Genomic DNA, 27714 nt, shown 5'->3' on the forward strand with positions numbered 1-27714 from the left:
CGTACAGCTCTGAGTGAGATGGCGGCGTTAGGAGCGTCGAAGTGCTTATGGCGCGGCGGGGCGGCTGTGGCTTTGCTGCTTTCGAGGAGCTCTCGCGTGCGCCAGACCGCCTGGGGGTGGCGGGGACTCTGCCAGAACCTGGAAGGAGGTGAGTAGCTATGCATTAGTCCTGGAAGCGCCTTCTGGGGAAGAGGAGCTTCCAGCTGGAGCGTGCATAAACTCCCATTGCATCCTTCCTTGACCTAGTACCACGCAGAGGTATTGGACTACAACTCCCAGCATGCTCTCACAAGTCATACCGAGCGAGGGAGACTGAGAGTTGTAGTCCAATGTATATACAAACGTATCGTCGGGGAAGCATGTTCCACTGGGTTAGGCTGCGGGACATGAACAGTTATGTCATGGCTAACATGGCAACGGGAGCAATTCTATGTTTTTCCAGAGAAGAAAGCTCTGCAACTCCCAGTTGTGAAATGCTGAAAGTTGTTGGACTCTTTCCTGCCTAAACATGTGCCCTAAATTCACTTAAAATGATGCACAAGAAGCTGCTGTCTAGTCGAATAGTTTCACTCCAGGAGTAAGCACCCTAATTCTCTCCATATATTTTGGATGAGAATTTATGTAATCCCTGACTATTTATCCATACTGACTGGCATCTTTGAAGACTGTTGTCCTAAACTTATCAAGGATTCTTATCAAGAATTGTGCTGCAGTGACTTCCAAGTTCTCAAGGAAACAGACAAATCTTAAATCTGAAAAGGATGCTAAGATATGAACCTAGGACCTTTTGCATGCATAGTATTTTTAAAATGACTGTACTGGGGTTATTTTCAGTATTTAAATTAATAAGAAAGAAAGAAAGAAGATCATACAGATATAAATCAGAAAAACAACAGTGTTAAGGTTCTCTCCCACCCCAAGAAAAAGCTACCTAGATTTAGAATTTATCAAAGGCTTTGATTGGGAAAAAAAGTTGGGTTTATGTTTGTGTTTAAGCTGCAGCTTAAAATATTCCAGAAGGGTCCCAAACCAACACAAACATGAGACACTATGTGGACATTCACTGATGTTAGCTTTATGATGGTGGAGTTACACATGCAAGCCATCTCTTGATATTGTGGCCATGAGCAACTCAATCTGAGTGTGTGAACTAAATAAATAAATTCAGTGAGGTGAAAAGTTTGCAGCATGTAGTTATAGAAGATTGAGCTAGGGCTCAGCCCCCCAAAACATTAGAGTATGATGAAAAATGCCTCTGCAGGCTTGCTGTATAGTCATTGCTAGCTTACACATAAATGCTTTATTTATGTTTCAATTTTTTATAGTTTTTAATCATGTAAGCTACATCTTATTTGTCTCTTGAGAAACCTATATGCGGGTCAAGAAGCAACAGTGAGAACTGGACATAGAACCACTGATTGGTTCAAAAATTGAGAAAGGAGTTCGGCAAGGCTGTATACTGTCGCCCTGCCTATTTAACTTATATGCAGAGCACATCATGAGAAAGGCGGGCCTAGATGAATCACAAGTTGGAATTAAGATTGCCAGGAGAAACAGCAACAACCTCAGATACGCAGATGATACCACTATAATGGCAGAAAGTGGAGAGGAACTAAAGAGCCTCTTGATGTGAGTGAAGGAGAGCACAAAAGTTGGCTTGAAATTCAACATTAAGAAAACTAAGATCATGGCATCCAGTCCTCTCACTTCCTGGCAAATAGATGGGGAAGAAATGGAGGTAGTGACAGATTTTATTTTCCTGGGCTCCAAGATCACCGCAGACGGGGACTGTAGCCAAGAAATTAAAAGAAGCTTGCTCCTTGGGAGGAAAGCTATGGCACATCTAGACAGCATACTAAAAAGCAGAGACATCACCCTGCCAACAAAAGTGCGTATAGTCAAGGCTATAATTTTCCCAGTTGCAATGTATGGCTGTGAAAGTTGGACCGTAAGGAAGGCTGAGCGCTGAAGAACTGAGGCTCCTGAATTGTCAGTCCTAGAGGAGATCAACCCTGACTGCTCCTTAGAAGGCCAGATACTGAAGATGAAACTAAAATACTTTGGCCACTTAATGAGAAGGAAGGACTCACTAGAGAAGAGCCTAATGCTGGGAGCAATAGATGGCAAAAGAAGAAGGGGACGGTAGAGGATAAGGTGGCTAGATGGAGTCACTGAAGCAGTCGGTGTGAACTTAAGTGGACTCTGGGGGATAGTGGAGGACAGGAGGGCCTGGAGGAATGTTGTCCGTGGGGTCGCGATGGGTCAGACACGACTTCGCGACTAACAACAACAACAAGCTACTTTGTCAGCTCCCTGGTAGAAATAATCAAGTAAAGAGGAGTGGCATCTGGGCAAAAAGCATTTCCTTGCTGAACATCTCCCCTTTTGTAAACACTACCAAAAGATCCATGGCTTGGAAACTTCATTCCCCAATTCTAATTTGAAGTTTCAATCACGACAAATGGCTGCAGTATTTTTATAACTGTGGTTTACCTAGCCCTTGAAAGAGGAAGCCCCATCGCAACCCATTCATTATCTTGTGAACCTAAAGTTCTAATGTAATTTAAATTGAGTGTTCTTCAGACAATTAAAGTTACCTGTAATGATTGGAAAATCATTAAAGGTGCAGTCTTATGCATGTTTAGACAGTATAAAAGCCTACAATGCACAACATGGCCAGCTATCATGTAGGCCTTTTCTCTGTCTAAGAAGGCATTGGATTGAGTTCTAAATCTATGTAAGAAAATAAGATAAATACACACACACTTGCTGTCATAAGCACAACCATGGCAGGGCTTTGGATTGGTGGCCTTTCTGCTGTGGCTTCTTCTTGATTCCACATAATTGTTCTACCTGTCTTTTGAGAGTATCTCAGGAGAGTAATCTAAGTATTGCAATATTCTTTATTTAGAAGTATATGCCACTGTATATAACGATGCTGTCTTCCAGGTAAGTATGTATAGTGCTGTCTGTCTTGTCTGTCTGTCATTTAATTTATAATCTGTATTAACCAATAGTTCAGCACTTTCTGGATGGATTACTGCTGGCACTTAACAGAACTTAAATAGTAGCACTTCTCTTTAAATATTCCACCAGATATTAAGATGGAATTTTCTTAATCCACCACACTTTAAAAGAAACATTTGAGTTACTGCATTTTACCTTTTCTTATATTTGGACTCTCCTTTTTTCCAGAGGACAAGAAATCTGATGTTGCAAAGCCTTGCTTTACAGATGAAAAAATTCAGAACTTGCTGTGCAAGATGACAGGGATGGACTTAAAAAAGATTTTTAAGCCAGTAAAACAGGAACCTAAACCCCCAACATACTCACTGATGACAGAATTACAGCTGGAAGAGGTACAAGTTTTCCAGATATGTCTTTAATTTTAAGAGGTAGATCTGACACTTTGGGTTGTTTGTGGTTTTATTTGTTCTGACTGTGTGGCATACAAAAACCCCCACCCAAAGCAACTTGCAAAAGATTTTAAAGACTTGAAATTATCTGACACTAATTCGAAGCAATATTCTTGCCTCATCAAACACTAAACATTTCTCATTTTATGAATGGTAAGAAAAAGTGGGAACATTTAAATATAACAGATTTAGAGCAACTTTCATCATCAGAGGTATGCAGATTGATCCTGGTGGCAATCAAATATGGAAGAATTGACAAAATTCATTCATATCTTAAGCAGTGCTAATACAAACATACCCTCTTCCTTTGGAGAAAAATGTCTGTCTCTCTCTTTGGTATGACAACAGTCATGACACTTTAACATGAGGTGAGAAATCTGGCCTTCCAAGTATTGTTGGATTCCAGGTCCCATAAGCTCCACTGGTGAGTGGTTGGGGATAATAGAAGTGCTAGTCCCATAACATTTGGAGGACCATAGATTCCCCATCCCTGTGTTAACAGAAAAGAACATATCCTAGGTATGCAGGTACCTATATAATTAATTCTATGAATGCATATCAGTAATAGAACATGTATTTTATCTAAAATGCATGTGCTCTCCATTTGTCATCTTGGTATTTTTTTTCTGCTAGTATTCTCAGCAACTGCCAAATACTATATATTTTTCCCTGCAATAACAAATTATATATTTTTTTAAATGGTGGAAAATGTAACTTTTAAAAATATCTTAAATGTTTGGACTGTTTTATCTAAATGACTCCATGTTGGTTTCTCGAAATAATTTTACAGCAATTGGTCTGTTGCCTTTCTCATGGGTTTGCTGAGTGTTGTGGTCTAACACACCTGGAGGGCACCAGGTTGAGCGACCCTGCCTTAGACCATTTCCCTCTTTAAAACAGTGGTATGAACAAAAAGCATTGTTGATACTGGACCTGCAATATGACATTTTCCGGTATGATTCTCTTTCCTATCCTTAGGCTACAAGGAAGGCCATTGAGAAGGCTAAAGAGAAGCTCAGCATGCCTCCTGTTTTGCCTGAGCGGGAACCAATTAATGATATATTAGCAGAAGACAAAGTTCTAGATGGAATTGAACCCTACAAATATGTGTTTACTGATATCACATACAGCACTCCACACCGTGTAAGCTATCAGTATCCTATCAAAATAGCAGTGGATTTTGTTGTGATTTGAACTTAGTTGCAGTTTTAGGTACTATAATCTACAAGAAGATGCACAATTTTCAGCATACTATTGTTCACACAGAACCACAGTAATGGTTTATCGTGCAGTAGCTGCTTCTTAGAATCAAGATGCAGAATTTCTAGGACTGACAGGTTGTTGGGATCTGCTTGATTTGTGCTGTTTTCATTCCATTGATAGATTTGGAAAAAGCTTCATCAAAGGCCTTCTCATGGTACAGTATTGTTGCACTGTACTTGCATGAAGCATGAGGCTTACATGGGCTTCGCTGTACTGTCTGATCCTCCTTCTTTCTCAATAATACTGGGCAGTTAGCCTGAGTTAACAGAACTCGTCATCCTCCTGTTTTGCTAACAGTTTTCTTCCTGCAGGAGCTAAGTTTATGCATAATAAACTTTAGGAAAAGATGCTGTTTCCTTTAATGAAAAAAGCAGATTGGAAACATTCATGCAGTAGAAACCTATAAATGTGTATTGTGTGTAGCAGCTAAATGAAAATTCAGTAACTGACATCTCTGTGCCATGCCTTGTTTGTGAACTTCCTAGAAATATCTGATCGTTGTTGGGAGAACTAGAATTAAGCCACAAGGCAATTCCTGAGGATGTTTGCATCTCCTTTAAGCAGTACGTAGCAGCAACAACATCAGAATTCCTAGTGTGCTCTCAGACTCCCATGCATTATAATCTGTTGTACTGAAGATCGTAATACTTGCTTTCTTTTCAGATGGCCTGCTGCGACTATTCCAAGAAACAGTTGGTCTTTTAAATTTGTACTGAAATGCAGGGAAATAATGGAATTAATGACTAAATCCGCACTTACTTACATCTTTTCAATTTTAGGAGCGTTTCATTGTAGTTCGAGAAACCAATGGAAACTTACGCAAGGCCACTTGGGAGGAACGGGACAGGATGATACAGATTTACTTCCCAAGAGAAGGACGTAAACTTAGCCCTCCAGCTGTCTTCCAAGATGAAAACCTTGTGGTAATACCTGGTGTAATTTAGGTCTTGTGAAAAGTTATTAGTCTACCTTTGGTGAATAAAATCAGGTTCAAGCATTTAGCCTAGCAGGTGTCTACTGCTCTCATTGCTATTAGCTCGCTTGATAACTACCAGCATGCAAACATTGGCCTTTAGCTTATCCTTAGGACACCATGGCCTGGCTTAGGCATTTAATTTCTTGTTTGCTAAACCATAGTTCAGCATATATGAACAAACAATGGGACCAGAATCACCCTTCTCACTGATTCCCTTACCTTTTTCCTTGTAAACATCTGGCTTTTTAAAAGTTTAATCTTGGTTAAAGATCTTGATGAACTAAAATGAGCATTTCAGAGACACTGATGGCTGATGAGGCTATTATATCAGGACAGTAGGAAGAGCTTATGGTTCCACTGCTTTTTTCTAGTGGCTAAACTATGGTATGGCAAGTCAGGCACTGATAGTCTGGACTAGTCCTCTGTGTGTACCTGACATTCATCATAAGGGAATCTGGTAGACTGCTTTGAAATGTCTTCACAGAGATTGTGATAGCCCCGTTATTGAAGTTGACACCCCTAACTTGAATAGCAGTAGTACATGCTCACTTGAACCACTTTGCTTAAAATTCTGTTGCAGAACTAGCCCCAAAAGTTTTCCCAATAGTTACCTGGTTGGGAATCCTCAATAACAGTTAATTAGAACTATTGCTTTTATTGACTAGCTTTTTGATGTGGGACACTACATTTAATCACTGTGTAACAACTTGTTACTTTAGAACGTATTTCTTCAAGACCGTCATGAAGACCTCCTTGATCACTGCCTTGTACAGTTTGAGCCAGATTCATCTGACTATATCAGAGTGAGTAGACAGTCTTAAAGGATGGGTTTCAGGTGCTACTTGCATCTATTTCTGGAAGTAGACTCAAAGCTGTTAAGAGTTTTAAGTAGTTATGTTTCTACTTCTGGGCAGTTGCATCATCGGACATACGAAGATATTGATAAATCTGGAAAATATAATCTTCTGCGTTCAACAAGGCATTTTGGAGGCATGGTGTGGTATCTTGTAAATCGAAAGAGGACAGATGGATTGCTGCTAGACATGCTCCAAAGAGATTTGTAAGTACTGTTTGAGTTCAACGTAATTTATGTAAAAAGGAATTGCATGGGTTGTTTACCATAATATTGTAGCCATTCGTAAAAACATGTTCCATTGTTGTCTCCTAGTAACTATAGGATGCACTGTTAAGATGGCTTTTTAAACTCAAGACATCTGTCATGAGCTACTTGTTAATTTGCTGTTAGCAATAAACAGTGGTTGAGGGGTTACTTAATGTGGACTTATTTTCCAGGTTCAAATCTCATTCTTTCCATCTGCATAGGAATAATGTAGGCTTTCATATGTTACCTAGATTTGTACCTAACAGTGCAACCCTGATGCCACTAGACAGTATCTTGACTGTTGTAACTGGGAAGCTGGAAAATCCTCCAAGTTGGTAAATTGTGCTAACCTCATAGCTCAGGATTCTGTGTTTGGAGTTTTACCAAACCTGGGGAATGTTTGGTAAAACCTTTTGGTAAATGGGGAATGTTTAGATCTGTAAGAATGAATAATGCATTGAAATCCAAACCAGTATGACTGGTTTTCAACCTTCCCCTGCAAGATATAATTATTTGGAGAAAATAATAAAATCTGGTACTCTGTAGATAGATACTTATTTTGAATGAAGAAAACTGAACATGGACAAGGCAATTGGATAGAAATCCAAGCACTTGCAGCATAGGAGTGATTTTTATCCTTTTATGAGTATGCCTACAAATCTGATTTGAGGCATACACTCTAGGTAGTCCCCCCCCCCCCCCCCGGCCACTAATGAACAGAAGTGAACCAGCTAGTTGTAGATTAACATGCTTTTAAAGAGAAATTTCAACATACAAACTTCTAAAAATAAAAACCCTCACCAAGTAACTTTATTTTTCAGGTTTGACGATGCTGTAAGCTTAGTTACCCTTTATCATATGGTCCATCCAGATTGCCAGTCAGCAACAGAAGCAAAAGAACAAGATCTTCAAGGACTGGATTTAATTAAGGTATAGCATAGTTTGCTACATCTGAATGTAAAATGACTGGAAAATACCTAGAGGAGAGTTGTATTAATATTTCAGGTTCTACAGATCTTAAAAAACAATTTTGAGATAGGGAAGAGATGACCAGGCAGTCTACATAAATGCTGCACCTGCATCAAAACATTTAAGTAGAATCAGCTTGCTTTTAGGCACACCTGTTAAAGCTATATAGAGCTTTGTTGGATAGCAAAGAACTCCCTTAACTGGCTGGTAACTACTCAGTTTTCTTGCATCTGTCTAATTTCACAGAATGATAAAGTCAGGGTTAGAATAGTGGGTTGATTTCACTGTTTTTATACAGCATGCTGGAACATCATGCTAAGATGTTCAAAAGTTTGCAAGTTACCTAATTACTTCAATTGTTACAGGTTTTTGCGAAGACAGAAACACAGAGATCTGGATACATTGAACTTGCACTACAGTCTTATCAAACAGATTTGTCTGAATCTGCAGCTTCATAAAATGTTCTGTTTTATCCATTCATTCAACATGGTGGGTGTCAGGGATTATCAGGGGGGTGGGGTGTAAAATGTACATTAAAAATTTAAATTAAAAGTTTTACTATGAAATGTGTAAGTATTTCCATGCTCTTTCTAAAGTGCATCTTCCCTGTTTGATTGGCCAGCTGCTCACCATTCTATTAATGCTGTATAGGTAAAACACTGAAAAGGAATTTTAAAGACATTTATTAGAAGACTTTGTCTTCTTGTGACTGAGGATCCCACAACAAAAGGAAGTTTCCAATGCACACTATGATGGGTCTACCTACTTCGGGCTAGTATTAAAAAAAGTTGTTTTCCAACACGAAGATTGCACTAATAATCAAATGTAGGGAAAAGCAGTTTATAAGAAGTTTGGTCTTCCAAAAAAAAAAAAAATCAGTCAAATATCTCTTCATCCAAATTAATGTCGGTAGTATCAATATCCTCCAGTTCCAAGATATCCAAGACTTCATCCAGATCCAATACCTAAAGGCAGGAAGTACCTAGTTAGCATTTTTTCTGTCATAATTATAGTTCTGTTAACTTACCTATAGGTATGTTGAAATTCTTCCAAGTGTAGTTTTGTTATGTTAGTGTCACTAACCTTTCTACTTTTATCAACCTAAAAAACCATCAGCATAGTAGGGACATATTCTGGCATCATCAACCATGATTCCAATTATGGAATATTTATCTGACATAGAAAGAGTGGTCCTCTGGCTCCTAGGCAACATCTGTGGGGATGGTTATAGAATAGTTTGATTCTCAGCTTTGACCCTGGTACGGCCAGTGTAGGAAGAACTCTGCTAGCTGTTCTCCAAGGTCAGAAAAACAGCTTGAGGGAGGGAGAAAAGGAAGCACAGAGAATATTCAAGTAGCCAGGATGCAAGATAGCCTGAAGTTGCTCCAGTCTCCTTTCTTCCTGCAAAAACTCTTCGCTAGATGGTCAAAAATGACTGTCCAACGAAAAAGTGGGGCAAGGAGGTGAAGACTCGCTGAGTGTTGGAAGAACATGAGCCTCCGAACTTGGAGGGTCACACTCATCTGCATAGGACTGTGTCCTAAACCACAGATCTCTCTACAAGGCTCACTGATTTCCAAAATAACCACACTAATGTTCCTCATCCAGCAGACAGAATTATTTTTACATCTGTACGAATCAGAGGGCACACTGAACTAGTGGCAAAATGAAAACCAAAGCATTCCCATACTAAGTTGTTACAACATTTTCAGCAGATACTGAAATGATGAATAGTAGCTTACAAACATGGTAGTATGAAATTGGACTTGGTGGATCGATTTTAGCTAAAATTTGCTGGAGTGTTACGCACTGAACTGTCCTGTTTACTGCCTCAATTATATGAATAACTATTCCATCTTGACAAAAGGAAGTATCATTCACATCAGTGCTTATAGCTATGAAAATTAGAAATTTCTGCAGAAGTGCATATTGATAAAACTACTTTAGTCAAAACAATCAAAACCTGAAAATGTAAATGGCAGCCATGTATATTTCTCACCTGCCTGGTTTAATTTTAAAATTTATTTGCCCATGAGTTTAGGTAACAATACAACTATATATCCAAGACTGGGAATAAGTCACAATTGCTAATATTATGGAATGTACAGTTTTGTAACTTCACATTACACGTAGAAGTAGACAAGTTGAACAGCTTTAGCACCCACAGTTTAGCACAGCAGGATTTATATACTGAAGTGTGTAATAAAGAGAAAGGTGTACTGTTCAAAAATTTAAACAAATTTTATATTGGAAGCAGTATTCTTACATAACAGGATCTGGAATTATAGGCGGTCTGTAGGCACATTTTATTCCTGCCTTTGCCTGGATGTTCCCTTTTTTGCCTCCCTTACCCCATTTTGAAGATTCCCCTTTCTTTCCACTCTCTACACTTTTGCAATCACTTCAGCCATGGAGCCCTAGCCAGGAAGTTGGCAAATGGTAAGAATTTATGGCTGCTTTGGCAAGGTTGCCAGGGGACAAGAGCTCGTGAAGGCTAGTGTTAGGCAGAAGAGCATGAGGATGTGGTTGTGGTAGGTAAAATGAGGCTGACACTTGGTTTATGCTAAGTTAGGACAAGAAAATTAGTCCAGTGGTAGGTGATCCTGATTGCTGAATGCCGGTAGGTCAAATTCACATCTCACCAGAAAGTTAATCATTTTGTAGGACTTGATTACATATAAGCTTAACTATGTTGAGCTAGTAACTGAGTTCAGATGGCACAACAACAATCACGGGTGACAGGATGTCAAGGGAAAACGTGAGCTATCTTTGTTTACAAAAAGGAGGTGGTAAGATTTACACTCTTCATGGCAAGATCCTCTTTATTTTTTTGCACTAGAATGAGCTCACTTTTCCAATTGTTCCCAGGATTATAGGTGCTTGGAAAAGTGTGAGCCATCCACTTTTAAAGGAAACTGGCTATGCTTTTGATAGGTACAAAGGCATTCATGCCTACCTGTATCCCTGCCAAGCAACCAACTTTAAAAAGAGCCTGCTTTCACAATCTCCAGAAAAAAAGTTAAAGTGGCAAAGCCACATTGAACCAAAAACAGGTTACAATCAAGATAAGAATGGGCTCAAGTTGGTTCTGCCATGGTGCCCCTCAGAGATACCCAGAACAGAACTAAAGGGGAAGAACAGCACATGATGATCCCAATCTGTTGGGCACACTCCGGGTTGCTTATAAACTACCAATCCAGACTAGCAGGATTATAGCCTCCCCACTGAATAACGTTTTCAGCTTGATGCACCTGAGCTTTACCTTTTCATCTTTTACTGTTTCAACTTGGTCCTTTCCTGCAACTGGAAGCACTACCACAGGCTTAGGAGATGGGGCTAGTTCTTCCTCTTCTGGCTCCTTCTAATGAAAAAGGAAAGACTTTAAATTGTCTAAGAAAAAAAGCAGAATCCTGTTATTCTGTTGGCTAATCTTTCCAAATACAGATTCAGAAATTAATCAGAAAATACTAATCCTACACAAAATCCAAGTTAAAGAGAAAGCAGCATATGGAAACTGGACCAGTCTATATTTCTGCCCTTATTTCACTATTACATCCCTGCATGTGAACTTTGCTGTGAGAAAATTTCTCCATGAATTCCCTGCTCACCTACCTTCACATGGGGGAAAGGAAGCATCAAGAGTATGATCACACCCAGATATCAGGATCTGAAACCAGTAACTCTAGGAACAAGCTATAGTTGCACTTGGACAGAACAAAAAACTGTTTCATTCAAAATTATGAATGATAGGTTTTACACTTCCCTAAGGTGTCAAAGGTAGAAGCATTCTCATAGATGAAAAATGGCTCATTGTAACACTTGAACCAGATTTCTCTCATACAGAATGCCCTCACAGAAAAATGCAAGTCACCAACTGCAGCAAATCTTAAAGGCGTGTAACGGCACTTATGCATGTTCATTTTTTACTTTTGCTTTCCCTCCTGTGCTGTAAAAATGAAGACGTGTAGTTAATTTGTGTATACTTTGCCAATGTATGTGAAAGTTACTGTACAAATTATAAAATAGTAAAGATGATGCAGTAGACACCAAACCATCCCAGATTATTTCCTACGGCAGGAAAATGCATCTATCTTTATTGGTAACTGTACAAGCCAAGAACATATTTCAGCTATCAAAACTTTACATAATATCCTTCCCTCTCAGCTTATGCCAACCTCCCTTGATACGGCTGTTATATTGGAAAGTACAGTCAGTGGCTTATCAACACAAAGTTTATGTGCAAGCATTTAGAAAGCTGTGTCCAAGTGCACTAAATCATACTTTTTTTGCCCCCTACAAGTGCACACATGGAGTTACACTTTAAACCCACTGGAGTCAATATATTTAGGGATGCAAGGCTCCCATTCTCATTAAAGCCAGTATAGAACAACAGCTTGACATTTACAGGATTCCTTAATTAGATGCCTCAAGAATAATTTAAAAAATTAAGGGATTAGTGTTATTTCACAGTTCCTAAAGCATCTTTGAAGAGGAGAAATGTAGCAATTTTCAGGTAGACATTCAATTTATTCACATACAGAAATAAGGCAAGCTTACAGCAATAGTTATTTACATAATCCAGAGTGTTTTTTAAATCCTATAAATATACACGATGCCTTACGTTGCCATTCAAAACAGTTCCCATGTTAAGAAAATGTAGTCTGAAAACAATGCAGTTACAAAGCAATCTTTTATCGCCAAAATATCTCAAATGTAAGAACAAGCAATCAATTTGGCTCAGGATATGTGTGTTTTCCATAAGAAGTCATTGCATATATTATCAAAGTAAGGATTCTATATGTTTATTATTCCAGAATGTCATTAACACTGACCTTTGTCACCTCCCCTCTTTCCGGTGTGAAACCTTTGGCTTCTTCAAGTATGTTTCTCTCTTCATTTGGCTATTAAAGAAAAATAAAATAGATAAGCAGAACATCTTAAAGAGATACAGAATTTCCTTCCTGTCTGCCAGATTCCATGTAGAGTTGTTTACAACTTGCATCTACTTACAGTGACTAGGGGATATTCACTGGCTAGCCACCGATCACTATGTGTCTTCTTGAGGTATTCTTCAGCAATAAAAGCCTCTTTTAATCCAGGAAACAAGTTTTCATATTCTGTGGGGTCAGCCAGGGATTCGGCAGCTTTCTGGTTGACTTTAGACAGATTTTCTCTCCACAGTTTTACAACCCTGTCAATGAAACAGATGGCCCCCATAAGCAGCTTGGTTATAAGCAAAATAATTTTACTAGTTAGAAAGGCACACACAGTTACCTTGAAACTTGGCTTGGCAAATATGTTCGTGCCAGAAAAGCAGCCTCTGGTAGGCGTCCTGTTTTAATCAAGAGCTCAAGACAGTTTTCAAGCCTACAATGATACAATGGAAAAGGTAAGCCATGTTTGGATGGGGTTAACACATCTGAAGCAAAAAAAGGGCTATTTTAAAGATGCTTCTAAAACTAGCACAAATGTGTCATCTAGGATAATGTGATACCATCATTTGTAATCTCACCTGCAGTACTGTTTTAAATGCAAACTACTGTTGAATACCAAGATCCAATGAGGCAAAATTTGGCTTCTGATATGTACACCTATGGATTATGCATAGGGGTGCTAAATTTGTATGAAAGAGAAGCCTAGCACATCAAGCAACTTTGTGTGATACTATGTCAGAATTTTGCCACAGGTTCTTACACAGCATACAACTATGCAACGAAGTGCATCTGAAAAATCATTACATCTTTGGGGCGCATGTTGCATCCCATGGACCATTTATTAAAGCCAGTTTAAGACTCAAAAGACTTTGGGACAGCTCAAGCAGATAGCCCTTGGAAATACAGAGCAAGTGCCTACAGTAGTAAATTCTGTAATAAAACTCAATAATTTGATTCCACCCATGGGTTTATAATATGGTAGGGTAAGCAAGAAAGACAAGGAGAATAGAAATAGTTAAAAGAAAAATAATTTAAATAAAATTAACATAAATTGTAAGGAAATCAGTGGAGAATGAAAACTGGTCAAAAGGATAAGAACTAGAAAATTGCACATATGGAGAAGAAAAAACATTAAGAACATTGCAGCAGTCAGTCCATGAGATTTAGTGCAATTGATGCTGCCAAAGTTGAAGTCATGAACTAACCAGTTGATACTGTAGAAATGTTAGATGGTTCACTACTTACTTTCCTTGCAGAAAATAACTCAGGAATGCGACATTGTTCTTGCCATCTTTTTCTGCTCCCTCAGCTAGCTTGTTCACCATGCTTGCATTTCCTGAGGCTGTGGCCAAAAGCAGTAAGCCACCATAGTCTTGTGCATGGTGCAGGCACTCCTGGGCAAGGCCAAACTGGCATTTACTGGTTGCAAGTTCAGCAAGCTGCTTCCACTTCTGTTCAGACTGTGTAAATAGAGTAATTGCACCTTTTATACTTTTATCATGTTTTAAGTAGTTTGAGACTTTTCAGACTAAATTTAACTCACTAACAGACTATTCCAGACTTCACTTCTATAGTTTCCCTCTTGCCCTGAACCCTTAATTTGTAGTGCAAATTCATAATTAAAGAGAAAATCCTTAATATATTATTTGATCTAGGATCAATAGGTATGCCGCCTATATAAAGTAATGTTTAGTTAGCCTACAGAAAGCTAATCACAGACCAAACCAGCTTAAAAGAGGTTTCCTACTATGATAAATAAACTAAAAATAATAATTATGAACCTGGATAGATATGGAGGCCATCTTAACCATAACCATATTCTATCATAAAAACACCGACAGATTAATCTGGACTAAAAATAAATCAGCCAAGAATACAGAAAACCCATCTTGAATAAAACTGCTGTCAAAAATGGGAAATTATCTCTCAAGATGGCGCTTAAAAACTTGAAATCCAAGAAACAACAAAGCAGCGTAAATTGGCCAATAATCCAAAATGCAAACCTGTTAAGACTCTCGGGAGGTATTCAATCACTTGCAGAGCACGTACTCTTAAATTCAGCTCAAACTTGACAAACTCTGTTTCTGTGCATTCAGAATTCCACATCTTTCCTATCCTTTCATATCTTAACATGAACAGTTTGTTTTCAGAATGGTGTTAACTTACTTCAGCTTCCACTGCAAGTTGATATGCAATCTTCAATTCGCCAAGCTGAAGAGCAAGTTCAAAGCGATGTTCAGGATCTGTAGATACTGCAAGTGCTTGTTGTTTGAAGCCCTGAAATGCAGTTTTCAAATAGCACATCATTAGTGAAAGAATTTTCTTAGCACTCCATAGAAAACACAACTGAATCACAAGCACACATACCTCCCTTTATCTGGGTCAAATCCCATTGTGTCTGTCCTATTCTGAAAACCTTATTATAGATACTCAAGGACATTTAGGACATAATTGCATGGCTGGCCAAGAAATGTTGGGACTTTGTCACAACATCCATAGGATTCCACCCTTAATACCCAATTTATAGAACTATCTAGCTAATTTAAATTTGGAAGTTTTACCAATGCCAGTATACTACATGGGCAACTTTTAATATTCAATGATTATTCCAGAAGAATATGGCAATTGTTTTTACCTGCTTCTCAAGGAAATGCGCAACTCTGGTCCTCTGCTCCTTTGGAATTGTGGGAAGAACTTTGTCAGCCATACTGAAGTCTCTCCTCATCACTGCAGTCTGATACTCTAGCACTGAGACCAGCAAGGAGTAACTCACTATATTTAATTCTTTATCACCAAGATAAAGCCTGTTGTCTTTGGGTATATAGCCCAACAAATACATTGTCCTTAAAAAAAGAAAGAAAAGAAAATAGGTGTGAAAAGGAAGAGAGAGGGCTTGCTTTTAAGATCCAGAACAGAAGCTTTTAGAATAACTTTAGTTTGAGAAATCATCCGTATGATCATGAATGTCAATTTTACCTATCAAAGATGCTGAGTGGAAGAAAAACTCCAAGAAATCATACTATAAAAATCACAGGGGAGAGAAACTGGAAGGAACAAAGTATCCAACTCTGAGTTCTTTCATTTCTCCAAGTAGTAGTACACTAGACACAAATGCTTGGGAAGTGGGATGAATATAAGAACTGAAGCCTAATGTGAGAAACAAGTTGCTTTGCAACTTAAAGCTGTGTTGCTGATGTTTAGTTGCAAGACCGGACTGTAAGGCACAACACTCATTTAAGGACCATATACCTGACCATCACCAGCACAGCAATGACTCATTGCCACATTAACAACTCTGTTCAAGATGCACTGACAGAATTATTTCATATCAGAACAGTATTTGATGAACTACTGGATGCTCACCGGTCCAAATGTGCAATGGTGACAATTTCTCCTCCAACATAGTAATTCAGTCTATTCACTGAACTGGTAAAAATAAAGCAGTCGCCTACCCACAATCCTGTTTTCACAATCTTTTGAATCTCACCAAGGACCTGGAGGAGTAATAAAAATAAACATTAACTGTATTTGAATTTATATCACATAAAGAATGACCCTTTTGGGAGAAAAAAAAGACAAGACTCGAGAATCTTTTCATCTTCCCCAGAAGTATCAGACAAGAAAAAAAAGCTGGTACTGGGTGGAAAGGATTGAAGAACGGAAGCCTTATGTGAAAGGCAAGAAGTTGCATGGGCATCTCAAAGTTGTGCAGGTGGAGGGCCCCGTAGTCAAGCTTTGCACTCTAATCTACACTCATCGAAGGACCATATTCTTTACCCCTTAGCTGAGTAAGGCACAAGGAAGTTCTTACAGTTCATGAAATCGTTTTCACAATATTGTAAAATGCACTAAATCATGCTTTTGTTCTCTAACTCTGTCAGCAAAATACTTAGATCACTACAAGATTAGTACTTATCTGAAGACTTCCAACTATGGTCAGCTTTCACAATCTGTCTCCAAGGATACAGCCCTTTGCAGGTATGAACAGAAAACAGTTGGCTTGGGAATACTGGGAGCTGGAGGACTTTTTTTGTTTAAACCTGCATAGGATTGTGCCCTAGAATACTATTTACACATAATTTCATCAAATATAATACTATGAAATGTATAAAATATGATGTATCCATCTATGGTGTTAAATCTTTGTCACTAAAATTTTCTACGACTATTCATCATTAAGTTCAGTTACCTCAAAGGCATCTTCAATGCCATCTTCAGTGACTCCCTCGTGTGAATCCTGTGCTGCTGCAACTTTCTCAGAAAGGTATTTCAGAATGAAGAAGGATTCTTCTGTGGCTATGCAAACAAGTTCACCAGAGTCAGACCAGAAAATCTACATGAAAAGATGATAATGAATTTTAAGGTTACAACAAGGCAATAATAAGCCTAACATGGCTATTGGTATCACTAGCAAGCTTATCATAGCACTAAAAAAAAATCACACTATTATAACTAGTTACAGTATTAAAGAAAAGAATAAAAGCTAACAACAGCAGGCCTTGCAAGGGATAAGTTAGCCAGAGTGACCCTGTGGTCCCTGGAAGTATCCCACAAACCATAGGAATGGTGGATCTCTACCCCAAAAGTCCTATGACCTCATAAGGAAAGACCTTTCTGCTCTCAGTCCTTCCCATCCATCATGGAAACACAGCAGGGTGTGCTTCCTGCTACTACTATGAAACCTAGAATAGCTCAGAGAGGGAAGAAAAGGTAATATGAGAAGGTGGGTATGAGAAGCCAGATCCAAAAGCTTCTCTATTGCCTGTCCTATTCAGAGAAATGTAGGTCAGGTAAACAAATCATGAGGCTTATAGCTGTAAATGGAAGGAACTACTGGTGTTTTATTTATTTGTATTAATTAAGCAATTACACCTCTATACCAGCTATAGGCTTAACCTTTGTTCTTTTCCTGAGCTGCCTGGATTCTACTTAAATACAAAGGACTCTGAGTGGAGAATTCTCTGTCTATCAAAAGGTAACTGCTTAGGTTTCTACTCTTAGCTATTCAGCAAAATGTAGTTCAAGTATGTTTGGGTTGTATTTGGGCTCACATGTTTTGGCTGTATTTCAATTCTGCGTATAAGTTCTGTATTTTCCCAGTCGTAAAATGCCAAGCCATTGACAGATCGGACACCCAGCAAAAAGCCACCATAGATACCTGCAATGAACAGAAACAGAAGAAATTAGGACTTGACTTGAAAATGCCCAAGCTAGCTAAGATTAATTTTGAATGTGAAGTGTACAACATGCCTTCTGCTCCAAAGTCAGGTTTAAAGGACTTTTTCTCTTTGAAGTTTTTAAATATCTTGACACTGCTGTTGCTTTCCCTGATCGCATACCTGCACATAAGCAAAATGATTCCGTATAGCTCATATTCAGAAAGATTAATACACAAGGCTAGCAGTAGGCATGCTGATAACATACAGACTGCCAAAGATCTCCCAGCATGGAAAATGGATGTACCTATGGGCCAAATCAAACTGTCCTAAATTAAACCATACAGCCATTGCAAAAACTATTGAATATTACATTTCAAAAGTATAATTTGACTAAGACAACTGTGTCTTTCAGGAATGAGTCACATTTCAGTTTTACCTCTGCACTAATATAGTCCCCAACAAGACAATATACAAAGAAGTCACCAGCAGCACAGTTTGCTACTAAGAAACAGCCACAGTTGTACATTAGTCTCTCACTTGAGATGGGGCTGGAGTTCTGCACATGTACAAACTACAAAAATGCAATGTTTTTGACTGAGCCTCAGTTTCAAATTATACAAGTAAGGTTAAATATACTCTTTCTGAAACACTTTCAAAGAGTTACTTGCAGATTGCAGTTGACTTGGTGCCAAAATATGTAACAAGCACAAGACTATGCTACTTACTCTGAAGAATCATGTGCCCAAGCAAACTCCTGAGCGGAACCAAAACTCTTGTTTCTCAATGCCATAGCTGTGTAAATGATGTATTCCCCATCCCCACACACAACCACAAATCTGGAATGTAGTAAAAACAAAAACAATGGTAAATTAGATACACAAGAAAAGTTTGTACACAGGATTGGAAAGCACAATCAAAATACCGTACAGCACATTGTCTCTAACCCAACAGTTGGTTTAAAACAAGCTCTTCTATTAAAATATATATCTCCTGAAAAAGAAAAAGCTTACCGCCCATTGGGGTTATGTTGAATGGTCTGAGGATATATTTCACAACTGCCCATATCTTTCACAGCAAGTGGTAGCCTCTCTCCATCTTTAATTTCAGTATCTCCCATTGCTTTCAGGTTAGCTTGTTGAATTTCTGAGTGCTTAGCCCAAATAATCTTTCCATTAGCATCCATTGACATGGCTGGCTCTTCACGGCCAAGCTAATTAAAAAATAAAAGATCATGAAGAAATGAGTTCATATATCTATCAGATCTCTCTCTACATGTGTGCAACCAGTAAAGTGCAACTAATGCACTGAAAACATCATAAGCAATAGTAAATCACCAATATTGCATTGTTTTTCTATTTGTTTAATAAATGGAATAATTTATTGTTTGTTTCATAAAGTGATACCAGATAATTAGCAATCTGTTGGTAGATATTCAGTACAGATACATATTTTCTAAGACATACCTTAACAATGATGCTACCTTCATCATATCCCAGAGCCACGTTATTTGATCCTCTTAGGCTTGCCACACACCATACCCGCTCCATGCCATAGTTGAGAGTACTTTCCAGACGATAAGTGCTTGAATGCCAGATTCGAACAGTTCCTACATAAAGAAAAGTGGAAGGGAACAAAAAGATTTTATTTGAATTTGTGCTAAACAAAGTCATCACATGCAGTATTACTCTACATCCAAGAAAAAGAACTGAAATAAAACAGGTGTTCAATAAAACAGTTTCTTCTTATGTGCAAGCTCAAGATGGTGAATACTTTAGCCAATTGACTTGGTTCCTTTTTTCTTGACTTGTTTGTACTGACCACAGTCAAAACAATTTCCTGAATTCAAATATAACAAGATAAATTTCTATTCAAAACTGAAATTGGAAGATTTCAATCTCCTCATGAATGGCAAAGGATGGGAAAGAAGAATATGAAACCTGGGACTTACTCTGGAAGAGTATTATAGATAATAACTCATGATTTAATATTGCTTCTGAATAGGGCCCAGGCTCCTGGAAATGCACTTATCTTTTGGGAAACGGGTGTCACGGGAACTTTTTTTTTAATCCTCAGACACTCAAACATAAAATGTCATACATCAAATTTACATTTGCAAGGTGGAATACTGAGCAAAGAACAACATAAAAGTGATCTGGCAGAATGTTAAAGTGAGGTAAAAGCATGATAGGTATTAATAGAAAAAGAACAGTATGGTGAATGAATGGGATGAATAGAACAAAGATTTTACGGCACAATCTTATGCATGTTTAGACAAAAAGGTCATATAATCCCCAGCATTTCTCAGCAGAGGAATGCTGGAATATCTAGGATTATTTTCTGTCTAAAGATGCATGAAACTGTACCTCTAATTTATGTCAATGGAAAATCAAATTCTAGAAACACTTAACAAGTTTCTCTAGAAAGACACCTTGGCAAAAATGATCCTATGACTCCTCAACAGTACTGGAAAGGCCTTTTCAGAGTCACAGCTGTTATGCTGGAAAATGGCTCTGATGTCAGAGATGGGACTCTTCCCTCAGATTGCCCTCCCCACATCACAGCTTGCATTGAAGACGTGTGCTCACTGTTTCTTCTAGATCGCAAAAGTGAGATCAACATATTAGGAGAAGAAACAACATACTGTTTGCATTCTAATTAATGTAGGGCTGAATCCATACCAAGTTCAACATGTTTTCCCTTGGATACACTATTTACTTTTGTTTGCAATCCTTATTTAAAAAGCCTAGAAAGGGAAACTTTCACAATCCCATTCAGGTTTAGACAGAAAAAACGTCCTACAACTCCCCGTATGTCCTAGTTGGTTTTGCATGCTGGGAGTTGCAGGCTTTATTTCTGTTTAGAACTTCACAGGATTGCACCTAAAGGAAACTATCAAAAGGTCCACTTGATGGATTATTGTCCCAGTGCCCAATACAAACTGCAATAAGAATATGTTTCATTAAATTGTTTGAATAATTCATAAGCCTATAAAAGCACAAAATTTACTGCATTCTCTAAATACATATTAAATTGTCCCTGTCACAAAAAAATCACAAAAAAATAAACTAGCAATCTTTAAAGAATGGAAAGTTTTTTGGTCTTATGGATTAATGAAAAAATAAATTACCATCTTCAGAGCCAGTTATGATAATTGGCAGCTCAGGGTGGAAACTAACACAGGACACATTCTGTGCGTGTCCTTCCAGAGTTTGCACACAGGTTTTATTCTGAAAGGAAGAAAAAAAAGATGTAGCTAAAAACAGAATACCATTCTAAACTACTGATAAACCATAAAATAAAAATTACATATCTAGAGCTTTCAGTTACCAATTTCCCATGTCAAAAATAAACGTATCTGATTTTCAGTTCAAAAGCACAGCAAAATTATTCACCTATTTCATATTATTCCAAAAATTTTTAGGAATAGCAGGACACAACATACCTGGTAATCCCAAATTTTAACAAGACGGTCATCTGCTCCTGAAATTAGATATGGCTTATCACCTCCACTGTAGTAATCAATACAGTTTACACCCTTCTCATGGCCTTCCAAAGTGAAGTTGGGAGAAGAAGAACCAAGCTGCCACACCTTGCAAGAATATGAGAATTATCAATGGATGCTGAGTTTTTAAAATGACCATGAAAAGATTTCTTTCAAACTTTCTAAAGATAGCGGTATTTGAATATTTTGTCTTCCTATCTGCTAGCTACATATATTTAGTACAGAAAATAAAAAGCAGCAGGTGAACTTTCAGCTATATTGAGATTAGATTATATGTAAGATTATATTTACACCTCATAAGTACAATCAAGAACATGCACATTTTAGAGGTTGTAGAAAATGAAGTTTCTTCAGACTTCTCAAGATCCAGAAGCATGCTGAAACAAGATCAACCTAATCTATGCATGTTACTATCCAAACACCACACTGCACAGTGAATTTCCTCTTAAGTCCATTCTGCATTCTCCATTCAATGTGGGCACACCAAAGGCATTGTGCAGCAAGAGAGCTGTGTTGTGTCCATCTATGACATGATTTGGAGTCTCTGTACTCCCACTTACTGTTCCTTGCTGACAAGTTTTGCCATCAAGATGACATCACATGTCAAGCATATCCAAATGTTACACCTAGGAATCACACTAGCTTTTAGCAAAATCCACATTACAACTAATTGTTCCCTAATTTTGCTACTAGATATATACTGATATAGACAGAAGTTTTTGGTCAGAGTATTAGATACGACAAACAGTACTGAGTCCATGTCCTCTAAATCTGAAAACTACCAGTTCAATTATAATGAACAGCAGATAAGCATTTATGATGTCAAAATAGTGCATTGCATTTCATTGCAAATTAATCATTCCAAATGACTGATTTTCAAGTAATAGATCACTGTACCTTGATTGTCCTGTCCAAAGAGGCACTTGCAAACTGGTTATTGTCCTTAGGATTTATGACAATCTGCATTACATAATGTGTGTGTCCTTCAAAGACTTGAGAACAGGACCATTTTTTATCCCAGTCCCATAACTTAATAAGCATGTCATCTATGAGGGGGAAAAGCATAGGTCAGTGCAAGATTTTCAATAATTCTCAGTATCTCCTCCATAAATAATGTTTTCTTACCTCACTGAAGCAAGAACTAAATCTAGCAGCAAGGTAACACTTGTTTTATTTTTGTTTATGTTTTATTTTTGAACAAATTTCAACATACTATTGTGTGCCTGTCATCTTTTTATTTGTTTTTATTCTTTTGTTACCTGCTTCAGGATTTGTTTCAAATGAGAAGTGAAATATAAATATTAGTACTTTAAGTAACTTTTTAGAAAATCCTGCTAATTGTAAACAAGCTCAGCCTAGAGCCCTATACCATGGGGATCATTGCAACAATCAGTAATGCTAACAATTGTACCTCAAATCATCTAGTGGGTATCAGGCTGGAAAAAGCTGGTTTAATGGCTTGAGATGCAAGGCATGAGAAGGCTGCAAGCATCAATATGAAGTTCCTTCATGCTAAATCAAGATACTCCACAAACCTGATATGTGGCAGTGTGAAAATGCAGCTACTAATGCTAATTCTGAAATGAACCCAACACCTCCATTTTCCAAGAGATTAGTCATTCTAGTGAAGAATTTGTGTTAACCTGGCAAGGGACAGAAATTCCCCCGCCCTTAGCAATGCATATGAATGCCAGAAAGCACTGTAACTGAGTAGTAAGTAGTCTGGTTTTCACAGCATTTATCTCTGACCCAGTTCTGCCCTCAAGAAGCTAAAAATCTTCACCCCATCTGCCCGCTTCCAAAAAGTACTAAATTATCTGTAGTTGTGCCCCAGGCAAGCACACACTGTTTGTCAGGTAGATTTCCAGCTACTACTGTCTGGTCAGTTTTGGAAAGACTGCTTTACTTTTAATCATGTATTTCTATGGCGTATGTTTAACAAATTTCTAAGTTGAAGAAAGAGAGGCATACAATGCAACTATGTCCCTTAGGCACTGCAGGTAATCAATGATAGAAACGGGATGTTCATGTCCAAGCAACAAAAAACTGAAAGCTCTGCACATTTATTCTTATATCTACATCCCACCTTTTTCCTGTAAGGAAATCAAAGCAGATTTGACTTTTCTATTTTATCCTCACAACAACCTTGTGAGGTAGGTTATGCTGCAAGAAGTAGGATTCTGCTGTAAATCTTCTATCAAGTTAACCAATCACCAAAATGTGTTACTACTTCAAGATAGTCCAAGTTTCTTACAAAATTATGAGCGGTTGTTGATAAATAACCTCTAAAGAGAAAATTAACCAATCTCTCTAAATTCTTACCACTGCTTGTTAGAATGAAAGGCTGTGTAGGATGTACAACAATGCAGCGGATATAATCTGAGTGTGCTTCAAACATATGAACTCTTTCCAAAGTGTTGTAGTTGAAAACTCTAATTTGCATATCATCCTATAAAAGAAAGAAAAACTAGTGAAAAGCAGAATCTGTATAAAGGCTGATCATGCAGCTCTATATATTAACTGTGATTCATGTAAAAACTGTTTACTTTTATATATTTCAGTAAAAACAAAGACTTCAAGTATGTGTCTCAGTGCTCAGAGTATACTACTCTATGGACTTTTAAAAACTGTTTCATATGGTTATGCTGGTTGTTTAATCACTTCCAGACTTACTTAAAAGGTGCTAGTTCTTATTTATAAATGGCTTGGGACCCAAATACCTGAAGGACCACCTTCCCCATATATTTCCTCCATACATTCTGCTCAGCATCTGAGGTCAAACTCCGAGTGCTTTCACTGATTACAGTCTGGCAGGTGTATACTGGGACCTGACTTTTTAGTGGGGTGTCAACTCTGATGCCATCTCTCTATCAGGGCTAATTGAGGACCACTTATCCCTGCTACAGCAGCCTTCAAGTATCAGAAGGCTTATGGAACTAGCTAAGACTATTTCTTGATGTTGATTATTTCTTACTGCATTGCTGTCATCTTCTATAACTATTACGCTGTTTATATCTATTATGTCTATATCTATTATGCTGCTTTTCATCTTTACACTCTTTGCTTTTTATAAGTGATATAAGTTTGTGCACATACTATTACAAGCAGCCTTCAGTTTATACAGAAAGATAAGCTACACATCTTAAAAATAACAAATGTAAGTAATCTTTAGGATCATATTGTATTTCTTTCAGTGAATTATGCATTTTAACAGCTTCTGATACTATACCATCCAGCACCCCGCAATAAGTCACCTTTTAGAATCCTCAGTCACCACACCACAAATATAAAAAACAGTTTGACAGATCAATGCAAGAGAAATCCAGTAGTAGGAATAAAATATACAAGTACACAGGTGGTTCTAGGAGACCCAATTTGTGCATATAAGATGACAAACATACCGCATAACTTGCATCTGCAATTAAACTTGCACTTCAAAGTTTCCTGCCTCTAAAATTACAGAAGTAATTACAATTCAGTAAACAATTCTTATGTGATCGCTGGCTCCCAGATTCAAATTCATCAACAACAAAATTTAGATAGTAAAAAACTGTCAACTTACAGCTCCTGTAACAACCCAATTCTTCCTTGCCACAAATTTAGCAGCTCTGACTGGCAGGTCACATACTTCAAAGGTTTTCACCAGCATCTAAAAATGAAAGTTGAGGTTTTATGTTTACTGTATTTATGCAGTGTGCTTTTCAAATTTGCCTCAGCTATTTCAGATGGTTATTTTTCAAGTGCCAGAACTTCAGAAATAATAAACTAGGAATGTTAATAAGTTGAGAACAGTATCCTATGCAGGGATATGCAACAGGGAATTAACAGTTCTTAACAGAAATCTGAATGTCTGGAACTGGACAGAAGGGAGCTCTGCTGTTTTCTCCTATTCTGGAAATGAATTTTTCCAGATGGTACTAACTCTTCCTTAGTGGGTTCCCCAGCCCAACAGAATAAGCAGAAGTCATCCACAGTATTGGCTATTGCCCTACATGATTTTTCTAATGTTAGATAACTGTTAATACTGAGTATTCTTGAAAAAGGAACAACCACATAGTTAAAAATCCTTGGATACCTATAAACTTTAGGAGGAAACCTACAAGTGCCATGCAATTACCTAGGAAGCAAACTGAGAAAACATTATGAGAAAACAAAGAGTCCAGGACAATTCAGGGGCATCCAGCTGCTCACTGCTTTAAATAAAACACATGTTTTGTTCACAGCTTTTTTGCTTCACTTCAACTAACTTATTAATTCCAACTAATCTTTTATAATTAACATACCGTGTATCAAATCTTACCTGTGTTTCATGGTTCCAAACACAGACACTACCATTGTATAGACTAGCCAACATCCATGGCTCCGTGGGATGCAAGTCCACACTCTTTACTCGGTCTGATCGAGCTGTTAATTTACGCTTGATATCAAGTCGGAGAGGCTAAACAGCAAAATAATAGGCAATAATTGTTCATATTTACACTTTAAGGAAAATGAAGATTAGGCCTGAACAGCTAATCATATTTAAGTATGGGGTCTGCACTGCCTGTATCCCAATATGTTTACCTGTTGACTCTCACAGAGGTTGACTGAAATGACCCACAGACTTAATCTAATCCAGGCCATACTTAAAACAGCAACATACCACTGCCTGTCTTCAGTCCACTGAACCATTATCGTTCTGCAAAACAGAATATGTTGACCATCTCCTGACTAATTAGATGATGAACAATTTTTCAATGCAAAAAGGACTGCAGATGTGAAATTACTGTTTGGAGATTCTAGGGGCGTGAAGAGGCAGTGGTGCCATTTGTGTACATGCACAATCCAGACTGAAGGACAAGGGTAGGAAAGCATCAACAGAACAGCTAGGAGTTTCTGTTTAAAAAGACCAATGTCTGAAATAAAAGTACAGGGCCCCTAATGATCTCTTGTTATATCTGATTAGTTGACTTTTTGCCCACATGAGCTTCACCTCCTCCTAAGCCCCCCACCCCCGCTCCGTTTTTCCCTCTGAAACCAAATGTCTTCCTTTCACCTGTCATACATTCTTTTAACAAACAGGAAAGTCTTTAAGGTCCTGAAATGGCAAATAGACAGAGGCATTTAAAGCACATCATATGCCAATTTGGCCTTTTTCTTTTTGCACTCTGAGCCTGAACTCCCAGATCTTTTCAGCATCTAGCACTGCCCCATACATCTGCAGAAGAAGCCAAAAATCTTTTCCAGTTCTCGAAAGTTGCTGTTTACTAAAGTTGGACTACAGTATCTTGTTTTACTATAATTACTGATTATTAAGATCATTTAATAGGTTTGAATTTCATTCTGAAAAGTGGAAAGTGAGGGTGTAAGCTTTAATAAACTATAAGGCAGCACTACAAATCCATACATTCAAGTAAATCTTGCTGCTTCTTGGACACACATTTCTATATACATTTATACAGAGCACTTCAGGTATAGGGTGGTATAAAAGGTAAAGGTTTCCCCTTGACATTAAGTCCAGTCATGTCTGACTCCAGGGGGTGGTGCTCATCTCCGCTTCCTAGCCGAGAGACCCAGCATTTGTCCACAGACAGTCTTCGTGGTCATGTGGCCAGCATGTCTGAACACCGAGGTGCATGGAATGCTGTCACCTTCCCACCGAAGTGGTACTTTTTATCTACTTGCATTTGCATGCTTTCGAACTGCAAGGTTGGCAGGAGCTGGGACGGAGCAACGGGAACTCACCCCATTGTGCAGATTCGAACTGGCGACCTTTTGATCAACCAGGCCAGCAGCACAGCAATTTAAATCACTAATAAATGCATACATCCATAAAATCTGAAGGTGTGCAACACTACTTTGATAACAATTTTAGCAAATATTGTCTTGAAAGGTGGGGTATTCTCCACTAGAACATGTCTCATGGCTCCCTCTCGGGAATGTTGTAGTAGTGGCTCTCCTACATCTGCAAGGCCAAGATGACCTTTGAACTCACTTCCAACCCTATGTATCTATGACCATGCACATCCAGGCCTCCTTCCAATTTAATCACTACCAAACCAGTCTGCAGAAATGAACATTAAAACAAACATTCAAGCCACGAGGCACTGAATATACCGTCCACACATTCACAGGCTCCAAAGGGAGTCTTCAGTCTGTGGTGGCATCCTGACACATTTATCCTCCACAAAATCTAGTGTACAGTTAAGCTTTTAGAGGTAAATCCGCAGCAACTTCATATGCAGGTCTTGCAAAGCAGAGGCTATTCGTTTTGTAACCGACCAGGAATCAGGGTCGTCCCCAAAGGATCTCTCCATTTCTTGCAAAGCAGGCAGAAGTCAACTGGTGAAGCGTTTCTTGTCCCTTTGCTTCCATTCTAAGAAACGCTTTACCAGCTAGATTTTGCCTGCTGTG

The 27714-nt window shown here is 38.2% G+C and overlaps 2 protein-coding genes across 3 annotated transcripts in view; one reads left to right on the forward strand and one right to left on the reverse strand.

The window, feature by feature from the left end:
* MRPS22 (mitochondrial ribosomal protein S22) lies at positions 1-8430 on the forward strand. Its single transcript, XM_044432885.1, has 8 exons — positions 1-148; positions 3196-3359; positions 4395-4559; positions 5459-5602; positions 6375-6458; positions 6570-6715; positions 7579-7687; positions 8092-8430. The coding sequence occupies exons 1-8, from the start codon at positions 19-21 to the stop codon at positions 8182-8184; spliced, it is 1035 nt and encodes a 344-aa protein (XP_044288820.1). The 5' UTR covers positions 1-18; the 3' UTR covers positions 8185-8430.
* Positions 8394-27714, reverse strand: part of COPB2 (COPI coat complex subunit beta 2) — a 19636-nt gene continuing 315 nt past the window's right edge. The window contains exons 2-22 of one of the 2 annotated variants that reach the window (XM_044432884.1): positions 25622-25759; positions 24884-24970; positions 23644-23770; positions 22219-22367; positions 21262-21408; positions 20947-21046; positions 19283-19425; positions 18830-19029; positions 18545-18655; positions 17911-17999; positions 17712-17818; positions 16850-16993; positions 16024-16154; positions 15296-15503; positions 14827-14937; positions 13906-14120; positions 13001-13093; positions 12737-12917; positions 12559-12627; positions 10989-11084; positions 8394-8691 (exon numbers count right to left, since the gene is read on the reverse strand). In XM_044432884.1, coding sequence (XP_044288819.1) covers positions 8602-8691; positions 10989-11084; positions 12559-12627; positions 12737-12917; positions 13001-13093; positions 13906-14120; positions 14827-14937; positions 15296-15503; positions 16024-16154; positions 16850-16993; positions 17712-17818; positions 17911-17999; positions 18545-18655; positions 18830-19029; positions 19283-19425; positions 20947-21046; positions 21262-21408; positions 22219-22367; positions 23644-23770; positions 24884-24970; positions 25622-25759 — 2736 coding nt within the window. In that variant the 3' untranslated portion in view covers positions 8394-8601. Of the gene's footprint in view, positions 8692-10988; positions 11088-12558; positions 12628-12736; positions 12918-13000; positions 13094-13905; positions 14121-14826; positions 14938-15295; positions 15504-16023; positions 16155-16849; positions 16994-17711; positions 17819-17910; positions 18000-18544; positions 18656-18829; positions 19030-19282; positions 19426-20946; positions 21047-21261; positions 21409-22218; positions 22368-23643; positions 23771-24883; positions 24971-25621; positions 25760-27714 lie in introns of both variants that reach the window. The other variant, XM_044432883.1, reaches the window with a different exon arrangement.

The sequence above is a fragment of the Varanus komodoensis genome, unplaced genomic scaffold, assembly GCF_004798865.1.
Source record: "Varanus komodoensis strain SLA01 unplaced genomic scaffold, ASM479886v1 scaffold25, whole genome shotgun sequence".
NCBI classification, from domain to species: domain Eukaryota; kingdom Metazoa; phylum Chordata; class Lepidosauria; order Squamata; family Varanidae; genus Varanus; species Varanus komodoensis.